Below are 14912 nucleotides of genomic sequence, written 5' to 3'. Positions count from 1 at the left end.
TAACATGGTTATATTATTAAAGCCTCCAACATATTCATCTACTTATTGACAATCGGCAAAAAAATGTTGAGCATATAAAGCAAAAAAAAAAAAAACAATGAAAAAAAAGCTAAATTTCTATGTTTCATGGGCCATCGAACTAGACCGATATTTAAACTAAAGCTTTGTCACAGACGTGACGAATACCCCCACACGAAGAGCGGATGAAAAATACTTGAAATAGGGAACACCATGCTGAATGTGTAAAACGCACTGAGTGACCCCGTGACCTAGTTTTTGGCCGGGTATGGCCCATGTTCGAACATGGCCTAGAGATCATCTAGATAAAACTTCTGACCAAGTTTGGTCAAGATCGGTAGTAAACTACCGGTACTCCAATTAGAGAGCGGACACCATGCTGAATGTTTTAAACGTACTAAGTGACCCCGTGACCTAGTTTTTTGGTCCGGCATGGCCCATGTTCGAACATGGCCTAGAGATCATTTATATATAACTTCTGACCAAGTTTGGTGAAGATCGGAAGTAAACTACCGGTACTTCAATTAGAGAGCTGACACCATGCTCAATGTTTAAAACGTAATAAGTGACCCGTGACATAGTTTTTGACCCGGCAAGGCCCATGTTCGAACTTGGCCTTAAGATCATCTAGATAAAACTTCTGAACAAGTTTGGTGAAGATCGGAAGTAAACTACCGGTACTTCAATTAGAGAGCGGACACCATGCTCAATGTTTAACACGTACTAAGTGACCCCGTGACATAGTTTTTGACCCGGCAAGGCCCATGTTCGAACAGAGCGGACACCATGCTCAATGTTTAACACGTACTAAGTGACCCCGTGACATAGTTTTTGACCCGGCAAGGCCCATGTTCAAACTTGGCCTTTAGATCATCTAGATAAAACTTCTGACCAAGATTGGTGAAGATCGGAAGTAAACTACCGGTACTTCAATAAGAGAGCGGACACCAGGCTCAATGTTTAAAACGTACTAAGTGACCCCGTAACATAGTTTTTGACCCGGCAAGGCCCATGTTCGAACTTGGCCTTAAGATCATCAAGATAAAACTTCTGACCAAGGTTGGTGAAGATCGGATAAAAACAATTTGAATTAGAGAGCGGACACAATGCCGAATGTTAAAAAACGCATTAAGTTACCCCGTGACCTCGTTTTTGGCCCATGTTCAAACTTGGCCTAGAGATCATCTAGATAAAACTTCTGACCAAGTGTGGTGAAGATTGGATTAAAACTACTTGAATTAAAGAGCGGACACGCTGAATGTTTAAAACGCACTACCGGTAAATGACCCCGTGACCTAGTTATTGACCCGACATGACCCATATTGAAACTTGACCTAGACATCATCTAGATGCAGCTTCTGGCCAAGTTTGGTGATGATCGGATGAAAACAACTTGAACTAGAGAGCGGACACTTAATACGGACCGACCAACAGACAGACATAGTGACAGACAAGTTCATTCCTATATACCCCCTAAACTTCGTTTTTGGGGGTATAATCACACAGTGTTATTCATAATGGTCGGAAAAGATTTCATTTGGAAAATTTACGTCCAGCTAGTCAGCGAAAAAACGTCCCTCCGGTCCATGATATGGGCGTTCTCCTACGGAGCGGATAGTAGCACACCAGTTATTTAAGTCGAGGTGTAACACAATGCTTTATTGCAAGGCGCCCGGAACATAGAATCGTAATCGACAAAAAAATGTGTTGTGAGTTATGGTGAATTATAATACGAAATTGGCAGACCTGGCTACGGGTGTCACTGTTATTCGCGAAAAACTTGCACTACATAATATTTTTCTGTAAGAGTTGGCAGTGTCCTACTAGTAGTCTAAACATTTCGTGCAACTACATACACCTCTATTAAAAGAAACACAAACACCAAATATGATCACATTGCAATTTATGTGTTCAGTGCCTTAAAATATTTACAATATACATATCAAACTGTACTGAATGTATTTACGTTTTAAAAAAATAAACATGTTATGTACATACTTTCATGCATTCTTTTGTACATATAAATGTAAGAACAGTCTAACATCCTAATGTGTGTTATATTCTAAAACACTTTGGACAATGGTTGTTTTTAGCAGCAATTCATTAATTTTAACCCATTGTGTGGTGATTGCGTACAAAGAGAATAATTACAAAACAAGTACCATTATTCAGTCCAATATCTTTACACGAATTTTGTGGTGACCGGGTTACATGTCATTTGGCCCGTCAATCGCTTAATATAGCGATTGACGGGATTAGCTGTGCAAATGAAAGCCCAATATGATTTGATTATCCCCACGCTTTTTGAAAAAAAGGTGGGGATATTGTGGTGATCTCCGCCGTCCGTCCGTCTGTCCGTCCGTCCGTCCTGGCCACTATCTCCTCCTACACTAAAAGCACTAGAACCTTGAAATTTACACACATGGTAGCTATGAGCATATGTGCGACGGTGCACTATTTGGAATTTTGATCTGACCCCTGGGTCAAAAGTTATAGGGGTTGGGGTGGGGCCGCGTCAGAAATTATCACTCATTTTTTTAGGTTATTTTACATTTACTTCTTTATTTCTACACCGATTCACTTCAAATTGATACTGGACCTCACCTATGACAATACGGTCAATCTCAACCATGCATGGCCCCATTCCCAACCCTGGGGCGCCCCGCCCACATAGGCCACACCCACCAAAAATTTCCATTTACTATAATTTTTTCATTTCTACACGGATTCACTTCAAATTGATACTGAACTTTTGTTATGACATTAGGGTCAATCTCAACTATGCATGGCCCCAATCCCAACCCTGGGGCGCCCGCCCACATAGGCCACACCCACCAAAAAAATCCATTTACTATAAAAAAAATTTAGGTTATTTTACATTAACTTCTTCATTTCTACACTGATTCACTTCAAATTGATACTGAACCTCTCTTATGACAATACAGTCAATCTCAACTATGCATGGCCCCGTTGCCAACCCTGGGGCGCCACGCCCACATAGACCACACCCGCCCAAAATTGCCTTTTACTATAATTTCTTCATTAATACACTGATTCACTTCAAATTGATACTGAACCTCTCTTATGACAATACGGTCAATTTCAACTATGCATGGCCCCATTACCAACCCTGGGGCACCCCGCCCACATAGGCCACACCCTCCCAAAATTGCCTTTTACTATAACTTCTTTATTTTTACACCCATTCACTTCTAATTGATACTGAACTTCTCTTATGACAATACAGTCAATCTCAACTATGCATGGCCCCATGATCAACCCTGGGGCGCCCTTGGGTCAAACATGCGGCGTGGGGATACGCGTCGGCCTCTGCCGCGCCATTTCTAGTTAAAATATGCCATATAAAGTTAAACCTTATTGCAGTATTTGTATATCTATTTCTTGTTTATCCATGTTATAATGTTTAAGTCGACATCGTGAAGTCTTGATCTATCGAATTTCCTTAGATCGACAATAGCCCATGCGCTTATTTCTTGCAGCTTTTTGCAAAGCTTCTACGAGAGCACTTCGCTGTCACGTGACGAACAACCGTCATCGCAAGCATGTGACCTTCGATTAAAAGATTTCAACGAAAATAACCCGTATTGCATTTCACGGTGGCCTTCTACTTTGAACATATATAATAGCTACAATAGAAATAATACAACAATCCATATTTCCTGTGTTAAATATTTATTTTTCAAGATTTCAACGGCGTAGCATAGTTGTCATGATACAGCTTGTCCGATGGTCGCCATTTTGTCCTTCTAAAATTAGTTCAAGCCAATGTTCTCTTTCTGTTACACCGAGAAAATAGTTCGCTGTTAGATGCCTGAATTTGTTATAGATAATCGTTAATAGTTGATATGTTTGAGGCTTAAACATATGAAAGCTATTTATTTAGTATAACGATGTAAGAATAAGTCTACTTTAATTTCAATTACGTTTAGTTCCGGTGTAATAACGCGGATGTATTTTCAAATTTAGTGACGCGGAGAGTCTGGCAACTGTTGCCGTAGGAATAAACGCCATAGACACGGTAGCTGTGACGACTGTTACCCACCAACGACAAAGGTGATTTTCATAAATTTATACGTAGTTAATCATGTGATGTGATCAGCATCACTGTTTTTACAGATTTAGCATGCTGATTTTGAGTTATTTCAATAAAATCTATGTCAATTTTTGTTTGTATTCCGTCTTGTTTTCGTTGTCAAAATGGCGATTATGCTGTCGGTTGAATGGGCGTTCTTAACTAAATTTTATGTTAAAAATAAATAATTTGGCGGAATAGTTTAAAAAGTGGATAATTATAACTGATCTTGGAGCTGATTTTTAATTATGGATTCGATGTGTAATACATTATTTTTTATCTTGATGAACTTTATCTTGTTTGATAAAATTGGGACATTCAAGATGGTAGATCAAAGCGTCGAAATACCATGGATGCGTAGACGCTACCATGGGGGAAAGTCGGGTTGCTAAGAGATGATAAAGTTCTCTTAGATAATGTGAATAGGCTAAATTTATGTTCAACATGAAATCCTTCTATTTATTTAATGATTCTAACTTGCCAAACGTTCTGAATAACTATTTAAATTAAGTTTGAGATGAATCTATTTATAGACACCAGACAGGACACCGCATGCTTTCTAATTTCTAATGTAAACATGGCTTAAATAATTAACAAACAAATGTATTGTTATGACAATTTTTTTTGTAACTAACTTATGAATATAAAGTTCAGTCTACACTTGTTATTGCATCATTTATTGATGCACATTAATGACATGTTTTTTTTAACTCTTGCTCTACTTTCAGTTTAAGCTTGAAAATGCTACACGTATAGTAATGTTTAGCTATAATTAAGCTTTTAAAAGGATAAGACAGTTGTGATAAAAGCATTTACCGTAACAAACAATTTAAGAAGATTTTCTTAAACAAATAATTTATTTAAATAAGGCTGGCACAAGCTGGCCATTAAGTTTGTTTGTTTTAAATTTAAATGTTTTATTATTTAAAGGGATCTTTTCACGCTTTGGTAAATTGACAAAATTGAAAAAAGTTGTTTCAGATTCGCACATTTTCGTTTTAGTTATGATATTTGTGAGAAAACAGTAATACTGAACATTTACCATGGTGTAATATAGCCATTATATGCATCTTTTGACGATTTTAAAACCTAAAAATTATAAAGCGTTGCAACGCGAAACGATTGAATAATTTGGAGAGTTCTGTTTTTGTCGTTCAATTTTGTGAAACTACGAAGATTGCTTATATAAGGTATAAAATACGTCCAGTATGTGTACTCGGCGGAATAGCTCAGTAGGCTAAAGCGTTTTTACTTCAGGACTCTGGCAGGACTCCAGGGGTCACTGGTTCGAAACCTGCTCCGGGCAATGTTCTTTTCCTTTTTTTAATTTTATTCTTGATTTTTTACTGGAGCTTTTACGATCCAATGTTTACATTTATAAATATAAAGCATTTAATGAATAAGTTAAAAAAATGCCAAAATCTGTGAAAAGGCCCCTTTAAGAGTATTCTTCCCACTTTGGATATTTCATTGACAAAATGAGTTATGTGATCAGGTGAATTGCTTTTTACTCTCAATAGTTACACTTTTAAAATTAAATTTACATGAGATGTCATATTCCAAGGCCGGATAACAAACTCATTGTTTACTTGAACTTTATTAAATCAATGAGGCATGTTCACCATCAATTGGTTGATGTTTGAGTCAAATTAAACCAGTACAATTTTGAATCATGTACTGGAAGGTTATTTGGATTTTCATTTCATGAACTGCAATTCAGTAGATAACCATTTGTTCAACTTACTTGCTATCACTTGTCAATGATGATTTATGTAAACATAAGATAACAGATCCTGTTGTCTGGGTTACATAAATATTCCCATTTGATAACATTTGTTTTACATACGCTGGACCATTAAATTGTTCTATTAAACTTTGAGTATGTCATATGTGTCAAAAGCACATGTTAATACAATATAAGTTAGGCTTATGTGGTTTACATGAAATTGTAAATGATCCAATTTTTGTAATTCACTGTTAAAAAAAACTTAGTGAAAACGAATAGATATATTTTAATAATTTCAGGCAAGAGCTAGCAAAGTTGTTAAGTTGTATTTATTTCTTTAAGCAGAAAAAAATGATGTACATTGATTTATTGCATTTATTTTAAAATAAGTATAATTTTCTGACACCTTAATTTTTGTCATTACATTTTGTTACACCTATAATTTTTTAATATTTTGCGTATCTAAATTTTCGGACAATAATTTTTTATTTATGAGTTTCCAAGACATAGAGTAATTACGGTATACATTTTTCCTTAATGGGACCTAAACATCCTCAATATAAGGTTTACAAAAAAATAAATATTTTTAAATATAAACTTTTTGTTCATATGCCAAGACTCCCATCAAGTTCTATAATTTGAACCTAAGAACATGTTAATATAACCAATATTTGATAACCCTAATTCTTAATTTCGAAGTTTTTGTGAGCAAAATAATAACAACACTTATTTTCCATATTTATTAAAAACAAATGCAAATTTTACCACTGTAATAACTTGTCTCTGATGAAGAGTGAACTTTCAGTCTCAAATGAGCACTGAAATTGAACATTAACAAAATGCTTATGAAAGAATACAAACATGGTTTTGTGAAATTATGAACCAACTTGCAATTAAAAATGACAAAAATTCTCAATTAAAAATATTCATTAAACATTTTATTTTTTAGCGTGTTTGCACTTATTTTTCCTAATTGTTGGGATACTGGTATTTTTTCCAATATAGTTAAAAATCGCAGAACATTTATGACCCATATTTACTCTAATCATCATTTTTATGCCCCCGGATGGAATGATCGGGGGCATATTGTTTTTGGCCTGTCTGTCTGTCATTTTGTCCCAAAACTTTAACCTTGGTTAAAGTTTTGCGATAACTTTTGCAATATTGAAGCACCTTGATATTTGGCATGCATGTGTATCTCGTGAAGCTGCACATTTTGAGTGGTGAAAGGTCAAGGTCATTCTTCAAGGTCAAAAGTCAAAAAATACAATCCAATGGAAGTACATAATAAGCTTTAAAAGGGAGATAATTTCTAAACCTGCCAAATGATATATTGAAATATTATTTCAAAGCGGCGCAATAGGGGGCATTGTGTTTCTGACAAACACAGCTCTTGTTTTTTCAAGTTTTTTACACAGAGGAAATACTCTGATTTATAGAGTAATATAGCTGTATCGCATTATGTTATTTATTGAATGATTTGGATTACAGAGCCTTGTCTATATACACATGCATACCAAATATGAATGCAGGGTTTTTATGCCACCCGAAGGAGGGCATATAGTGATCGGACTGTCCGTCAGTCCGACGGTCTGTCCATCACACTTTGCGTTTAGGTTTGGAAAAATGCTCATAACTCCTTTGTTGCTTCAGATAGCAATTTCATATTTTGCATGCATGTGTATATGGACAAGGCCTTTCCATATGCACACAAATTTTGACCCCTGTGACCTTGACCTTGAACTTAGGGTCCGCAATTAGGTTTCGAAATCTGCGTTTAGGTTTCGAAAAAAGCTCAACTTCTATCAAGCGTTTATAGGGGGCATAAGTCATCCTATGGTGACAGCTCTTGTTTATCTGATTTTGGGGAAAGGGCCTGGTCTTTTTTGAGAGGAAAAAATCGCGCGAAATGACGGATTTTGGGGAAACAAATCACGCGAAACACAAGATTTTGGGGAAAATAAGGAAAGTCTTAAATAATCAAATTAACATATTTTATTGTTTTTAAAACTAATTCAATGCAACTGATAATTTAATTATGCAATATGTTCTATTTTCTACACTGCATCAGGTTAACTTATGTATTTAAGGTTTAAAAAAATAATAATTGCAGTGTTTTTTTTCACCTACATTTGTGTATAGGCCAGGGGAATGGTGGCGGGGCCCGTCCAAAGGGGAAAACGCGTTGTTTTTTAGGAAAAGGGGAAAATTAAGAAGTCATTCTTTTATATGTAATGATATTAATTATATGAATACACATGTATGTATGTAATGTTCACAGCTGAATGTCTCTGTTCTTTTTCTTAAATATATATCAATGGTTTGTTCAACATTAGTTTCAGTCAGTTCAGCCGTCATGCACAGTATCAGTTTTCCAAGCCAATTAGAGTCTAATTGGGATTTTTTTAATCAATAAAATGGCAAATTTGAGCATTTTTTTATTAAAATGGGCCACATTGTAATGTTTTTATCAACAAATATTGACACAATATAGATACAGCAGGCCTTTTCTTGGCCATTTTGGAAAAAAATTTCATTCATGAAGTTCACTGATTTGGGAAAACCTAATTTAATATAACTCTTTATAATAATAAAAAATCATATTAATTATAGTTATATACCTTGTTAGATGTTTATAAAATGAATTTGAGTTATATCTATCATGAGGCAGTTGTTTCTAAAAAAAAAATGTTGTTTTTTTTTACTTTTGGAGGGGATTTAAAAAAAAATGGGGGAAAATATATACTATTTTTGGAAGGGAATGGGGCCGAATATCGGCCCCGAAATTGCCATAAAAAAACACTGAATTGTCATGCTCCCCCTTAAATTTTTGGGAGAGCATATAGTCGCCGCTTCGTCTGTCCATCTGTCCGTGTGTCCGTCCGTGCACAATTTTTTCCGGGCTATTTCTCAGCAACTAATGACCGGAATTCAATGAAACTTTATGGGAAGCTTCACTCTCAAGAGGAGATGTGAATATTATCAGCAGGTTCTGGTCGGATGATTTTTCATAGAGTTATGGCCCTTTGAAATTTACAAAAAACTGTACTTATAGTGCAATTATTGTCTGGGCTATTTCTCAGCAACTAATGACGGGAATTCAATGAAACTTTATGTGAAGGTTTACTACCAAGAGGAGATGTGCATATTATCAGCGGGTTCTGGTCAGATGATTTTTCACAGAGTTATGGCCCTTTGAAATTTTCCATTAACTGTACATATAGTGCAATTCTTGTGCGGGCTATTTCTCAGCAACTAATGACCGGTCAATGAAACTTTATGGGAAGCTTCACTACCAAGAGGAGATGTGCATATTATCAGCGGGTTCTGGTCGGATGATTTTTCACAGAGTTATGGCCCTTTGAAATTTTCCATTAACTGTACATATAGTGCAATTCTTGTCCAGGCTATTTCTCAGTAACTAATGACCGAAATTCAATGAAACTTTATGGGAAGCTTCACTACCAAGAGGAGATGTGCATATTATCATCTGGTCGGATGAGTTTTCATAGAGTTATGGCCCTTTGAAATTTTATATAAAAAAAATCTTGTCCCCCCTACTACTGTGCTCTAAAGACGTTTCCTTTTATCTGAATATATAGTGCAATAGTGTGACAAAAAATCTTTGGGGAGCATCACCCGTCTCCGACGGTTTCTTGTTTTTTGTTAGGGGGAAAAAATGAAATATTGGGGAAAATTTACCTGCTGAGGGGAAAAACAAATCTGAGGGGAAAGGGCCGATTTTCGGTGGGTCACAAAGAAGGAAAAAAACTGGAATGTTACATCTGAAGCGACACAGAAGAAATGAGCATTTTTCTAAACCTAAACGCAAAGTGTGATAGACAGACACATGGACGGCAGGCCGGGCAGTGCGATCACTATATGCCCTCCATCGGGGGCATAAAAATAGCAAAAAGCTGGAACACTGACTGATGAATAGAGCTGTAATGTTTCACTCATCATTCGATTCGATTTCGATACCAAATGGTCCGATTCGATTATTTTCTATTCGATTCAAATTAAAGTATTTGCTGCTTATTTTGCAAACTACCGGGTATTTCATGTTTGGTTTGTTCAGGACATGAATTAATATGTTTGGTATTTGTTATTAACTTATTATGTTGTACATTAAAAGTGTTTAATTTTTAAATACAATTTTAAAACGCAACATTGTTTTATTAGTAACACATTTTTTAACAAAACTATACGCTGAGTTATTCTTAAATAACTTAAAATTCACAATGTATAACATGTGTTTAATAGATAAAGATTTCACATCTGAAATATCAACCGAGTGTTTTCTCTTTAAATGTTGCATCATATTTGTAGTGCTTCCAGATTTAGGGTAACTTACGTCAACAAAACACGTTTTGCAAGTTGCCTTTGCATCAGAACCTTCGCAAAACTCAAAATGTTCCCATACTTTTGATTTTAATTTTGACGGTGCGTCTTTCAGTGTTGTTGAAGAAGCAATTTTACCAGCTGATGTAATGCTCAGCATGTTATTCATTCATTCATTGGATGCCATATTGGCTATTGACCTACCACAAGACGTATTACAAATGACAAGAAAGTTTAGACGAGGGATTTGAAAAGTAAGGTTAAAAATACGGATCAATCGGGATTGCAGTGAATCGAATCGCAATTGGCCATATTGTTATTGAAATCGAATCGGTGGCATTGAACCGGTTTTTCGATGCATCGAACCGAATTGTTACAGCTCTACTGATGAAACCTGAATGTGATTTACATATCAGAAACAGTAGTTCAAACTTCACCATGAGTTGTTTTCGTCACGAATAAAGAAGTTATAATGGGTGGTTCTATTTGTATTAACTTCATTTAGGAGAATTTGAATCAAAATGAGTATCAATAATTCTGGGATTTTGTTATAACTTTCGATCTGAGGGGCCAAAGGGATTGGGGGGGTAATTGAGATAAGCCTGGGTATAAAATGTACAAGTTAATTATTAAATTATTAGCTTTTGGTTTCTTTTAATCTTTTTGCTAAAGCTGAAGCTGGAAAAGACACATTGATGAAAGATAAGATATGACATCTGGCCCATCATTTTAGAAATGATATTTAGTGCTGAATCAATTTGACAATTAAATCAACTAAAAACCAGTTATAAAATATGAAAAACTATGTTGTAAATGCCAATTGAATATTTAAAATAAGGTACTTAGTGAGATAAACAAATCATTATATTAATTATTATTAATTTAATTATGTCTATAATTCATTTACTCAACTCAATTCAACAAATTTCAGATCACAAAGTGTCACATTGTTGCTATTTAGACAGAACCTGACTGAGACATATTCTGTTACAGTTGATTCAGATGAAGACCTTCCAGATCTGGAATTGATGGCCACGCAGACATACGTGACTGACTTGCAAGCCATGAACCCTACTGTTGTACAAGTGCACCAAGTAACACAGGTAATGGCCTTTTTTTAAATTTTTCTTACCATTCTCAGTGGCTGCCAAGTCTTTTGAGCTCAAACCGGCACTCATTGACATTCAGTTGTCAAAATTAACAGTCTAACCATGCAAGTTTGAATTTTTATAGTATACCTTTTGAGACAGAAAATGTTACAAGACCAAAGATCTATAAAGATAAAATAGAAAATCTTAACAAGAAAAAGGAAATCTTAACAAGTCTGGTTCAAATATATGAGTGCAGTGACTAAGTATTGTTTATTTAGTATTCATGGTGTATTTTTAGAACTCCAAGACCCCATCTTCCAGCCAGTCCAGTCAAGCAACAAAAACGGCTACTATAATTCAGCCCGCCTCAGCCCATTCGGGCCAACAGCAGTTTATTGTAACCAGTAAGTATTAGTACATGTATCATTACAGAATACAATGGAAATCAGTTGTTTTTTCAATGACATATTTAGGGCTCTAATTTCTGTCTAAAAATGTATATATTTATACCCCCATTACCATTGGTAATGGGGGCTATATAGGAGTCACTTTGTCGGTCGGTTGGTTGGTCGGTCGGTCTGTCGGTCTGTCCCGAAATTTCATCTGATCTTCACCAAACTTGGTCACAAGTTGTATCAAGATGATGTATAGGTCTAGTTTGAATATGGGTCATGCCGGGTAAAAAACTAGATCACAGGGTCACTTAGTGTGTTTTTAACCGAAAGTTTGTCCGGACCATAACTATGTCATTTAACGTTAGATTTTAAAATAACTTGGAACATTTGTTCACCATCATGGGATGGTGTGTCATGTGAAAAAAGTATGTCAATACCTCCAAGGTCAAGGTCATACTTGGCGTTCAAAGGTCAAATGCTTGTCCAGGCCATAACTTTATAATTTATTGTGAGATTTTAAAATCATTTGGCAAATTTGTTCACCATCATTGGACGGAGTGTTGCGTGAAAGAATTACGTCGAAATCTCCAAGGTCAAGATCTAACTTTGAGTTGAAAGATTAAAAATGGCCATTAATGAGCTTGTCCGGGCAATAACTATGTCATTCATTGTGAGATATTATAATCATTTGGCACATTTGTTCACCATCATTAGATGGTGTGTTGCGTGAAAGAATTACGTTGATATATTCAAGGTTAAGGTCACGCTTTAAGTTCAAAGGTCAAAAATGGCCATAAATGAGCTTGTCTGGGCCATAACTATGTCATTAATTGTGAACTGTGAGTTCAAAGGTAAAAAATGGCCGTAAATGATCTTTTCAGGGCCATTATAACTATGTCATTCATTGTAAGATTTTAAAATTAAGTGGTACATTTGTTCACAATCATTGGACAATGTGTCATGTGAAAGAATTATGTCGATATCTTCAAGGTCAAGGTCACACCTGGAGTTCAAAAGTGAAAAATGATCATAAATGAGCTTGTCTGGGCCATAACTATGTCATTTATTGTGAGATTTTAAAATGATTCTGTACATTTATTTTGTCCACAGTCATTGGACGGCGTGTCATGCAAAAGAATTCAAGATTTCAAAGGTCAAAACGGCCATAAATAATAATGGCATAATAATTTTAGATTCTCTTGTTTTATGAAGACAGCATGCAAAATAGTCTGTGTCAATGCGGCATGTGGGGGTGTACGTCATGTCTGTGACAAAGCTCTAGTTCAACCTGTTAGTGTTACAATCTTGATGTTCCCTTGTTGATTAAAGCTTTATTTGACGAAAAAGAGACTAAATTTGGAAAAATATTGACAGAGGTGTTTCAAAAGAAAAAATCCACATTTGTTTTCAATCAGTGTTTCAGCATTACCTAATATAGCATTTGTAGCAAAGCATTTTATTGTTTGAGAGAAACATTTCGTTGAAAATACCACTTGTGCAGTAAAATTCACCATCTAATGGGCCCGCCACCAAAAGGTAAAACAAACTTGCTGAAAATTCAATATGTTGTAATCAAGAAGATTCCCCAATCTGTCTGTAATATTGATCACAGTTTTATCTTAATAAAGGTTGTTGTCGAGAAAAGTTTTGCAGTGGTTGTGGCTGGTCAGTATTGACCTATCATAAACAACTATATTAGTCAAAAAGCAGTGTACTGTATAGCAACAATCCATAAAAATAATGTTGAATTTTGGAGAGACGTTAAGGATGTCTACTGTCTACAAAATCTGGCAATGTCTTTAATAAATGAGCCCTGCTCTGAGAAAACGGGGCTTGATGCATGTGCGTAAAGTCTGCACACGCTAATCGGGGACAACACTTTATTGAATTTTCCGTTTAAAGGATGTTTCTTCTAAACAACAATCTAGTGGGAAAAAGTTGTCCTTGATTAGCCTGTGCTGACTGCACAAGCTTTTTGGGGATGACACTTAACACACATGAGTTAAGCCCAGTTTACCCAGGAGGAGGCTTTATGTAATGTAATGGTGTATTATTTTAGCGTCGGTAGCTGAAGCGCTGGCTGAGCAGAGTCAGAACCAGGAGAATATCCTGAACCAAGGAGGGCAGCTCTACCCAGCCCACGTACAGTATGTAGAAGGCAATGACCCCAGTATCTACGCATCTACAAACGGTCAAATGTATGAACTCACTTGACTAGAAGTGCTGATGGTGCCCACTGCACACTGTTGGTTGTTTTGTGGTGCCGTGCCGTGTCCAAACGTCTTACCTAAGCATGGCTTGCCCCTTTCCTCAGTTTACACATTTTTCTGAGCTAACTGCCTGTCTTAAATTTGAAATTGTGAATCATTGATGAGTGGAAAAATGTATGGCATTTATTACCAAAAATGTCTGCCATAGTTTGTTTTTTTGATGGGTATTTATCCCCCGACAGAGGCGGAGGGATATTGTTTTAGCGTTGTCCGTCCGTCCGGCTGTCCGTCCGTCCGGCTGTCCGTCCGGCCGGCACTTTGTGTCCGGAGCCATATCTTGGAAGGTCTTTGGTGGATTTCATTTAAACTTGGTATGAGTATATATAAGCATAAGAGGATGATGCACGCCAAATGGCATTCTACACCATCTGTTAAAAACAGACTTATGGCCCTTTGTATCTTGAAAAAATGCTTTTTAGTGTCCGGAGCCATATCTTGGAAGTTCTTTGGCGGATTTCATTGAAACTTGGTATGAGTATATATGCATAAGAGAATGATGCACGCCAAATGGCATTGTACACCATCTGTTAAAAACAGACTTATGGCCCTTTGTATCTTGAAAAAATGCTTTTTAGTGTCCGGAGCCATATCTTGGAAGTGCTTTGGCGGATTTCATTTAAACTTGGTATGAGTATATATATGCATAAGAGGATGATGCACGCCAAATGGCATTGTACACCATCTGTTAAAAACAGACTTATGGCCCTTTGTATCTTGAAAAAATGCTTTTTACTATAGGCATTTTTGTGTCCGGAGCCATATCTTGGAAGCGCTTTGGCGGATTTCTTTGAAACTTGGTATGAATATATTCCCGTGCCAAAAACGCAAGACTTATTAATTCACCTAAATAAATTGTGAAGGCTTAAGAACCTTCCTTTGTCTTAGTTTTGTGTTATTGTCCTCCGTCCGTCCATCTATCATTATGTTCATCCGTCCAATTTGCACCCATCATTAAACAAAGCATATGTTGCGGGGGAT

General features: G+C 36.1%; 1 protein-coding gene across 15 annotated transcripts in view; it reads left to right on the top strand.

The window, feature by feature from the left end:
• Positions 1-14912, top strand: part of LOC127854180 (transcription factor RFX3-like) — a 69567-nt gene that overhangs the window by 6620 nt on the left and 48035 nt on the right. For 5 of the 15 annotated variants that reach the window (XM_052389182.1, XM_052389192.1, XM_052389180.1 and 2 more), the window contains exons 1-4: positions 4239-4372; positions 11172-11281; positions 11568-11673; positions 13724-13862. In XM_052389182.1, the coding sequence (XP_052245142.1) occupies positions 4360-4372; positions 11172-11281; positions 11568-11673; positions 13724-13862 (368 nt within the window). In that variant the 5' untranslated portion in view covers positions 4239-4359. Of the gene's footprint in view, positions 1-4005; positions 4093-4233; positions 4373-11171; positions 11282-11567; positions 11674-13723; positions 13863-14912 lie in introns of those variants that run through there. The other 10 variants (XM_052389181.1, XM_052389178.1, XM_052389186.1 and 7 more) reach the window with 7 other exon arrangements.

Source organism: Dreissena polymorpha, chromosome 12 (assembly GCF_020536995.1).
Source record: "Dreissena polymorpha isolate Duluth1 chromosome 12, UMN_Dpol_1.0, whole genome shotgun sequence".
Classification (NCBI taxonomy): Eukaryota; Metazoa; Mollusca; class Bivalvia; order Myida; family Dreissenidae; genus Dreissena; species Dreissena polymorpha.
The sequence above is the reverse complement of the archived record's forward strand: the minus strand, read 5'-3'. Positions and strand labels throughout refer to the sequence as shown.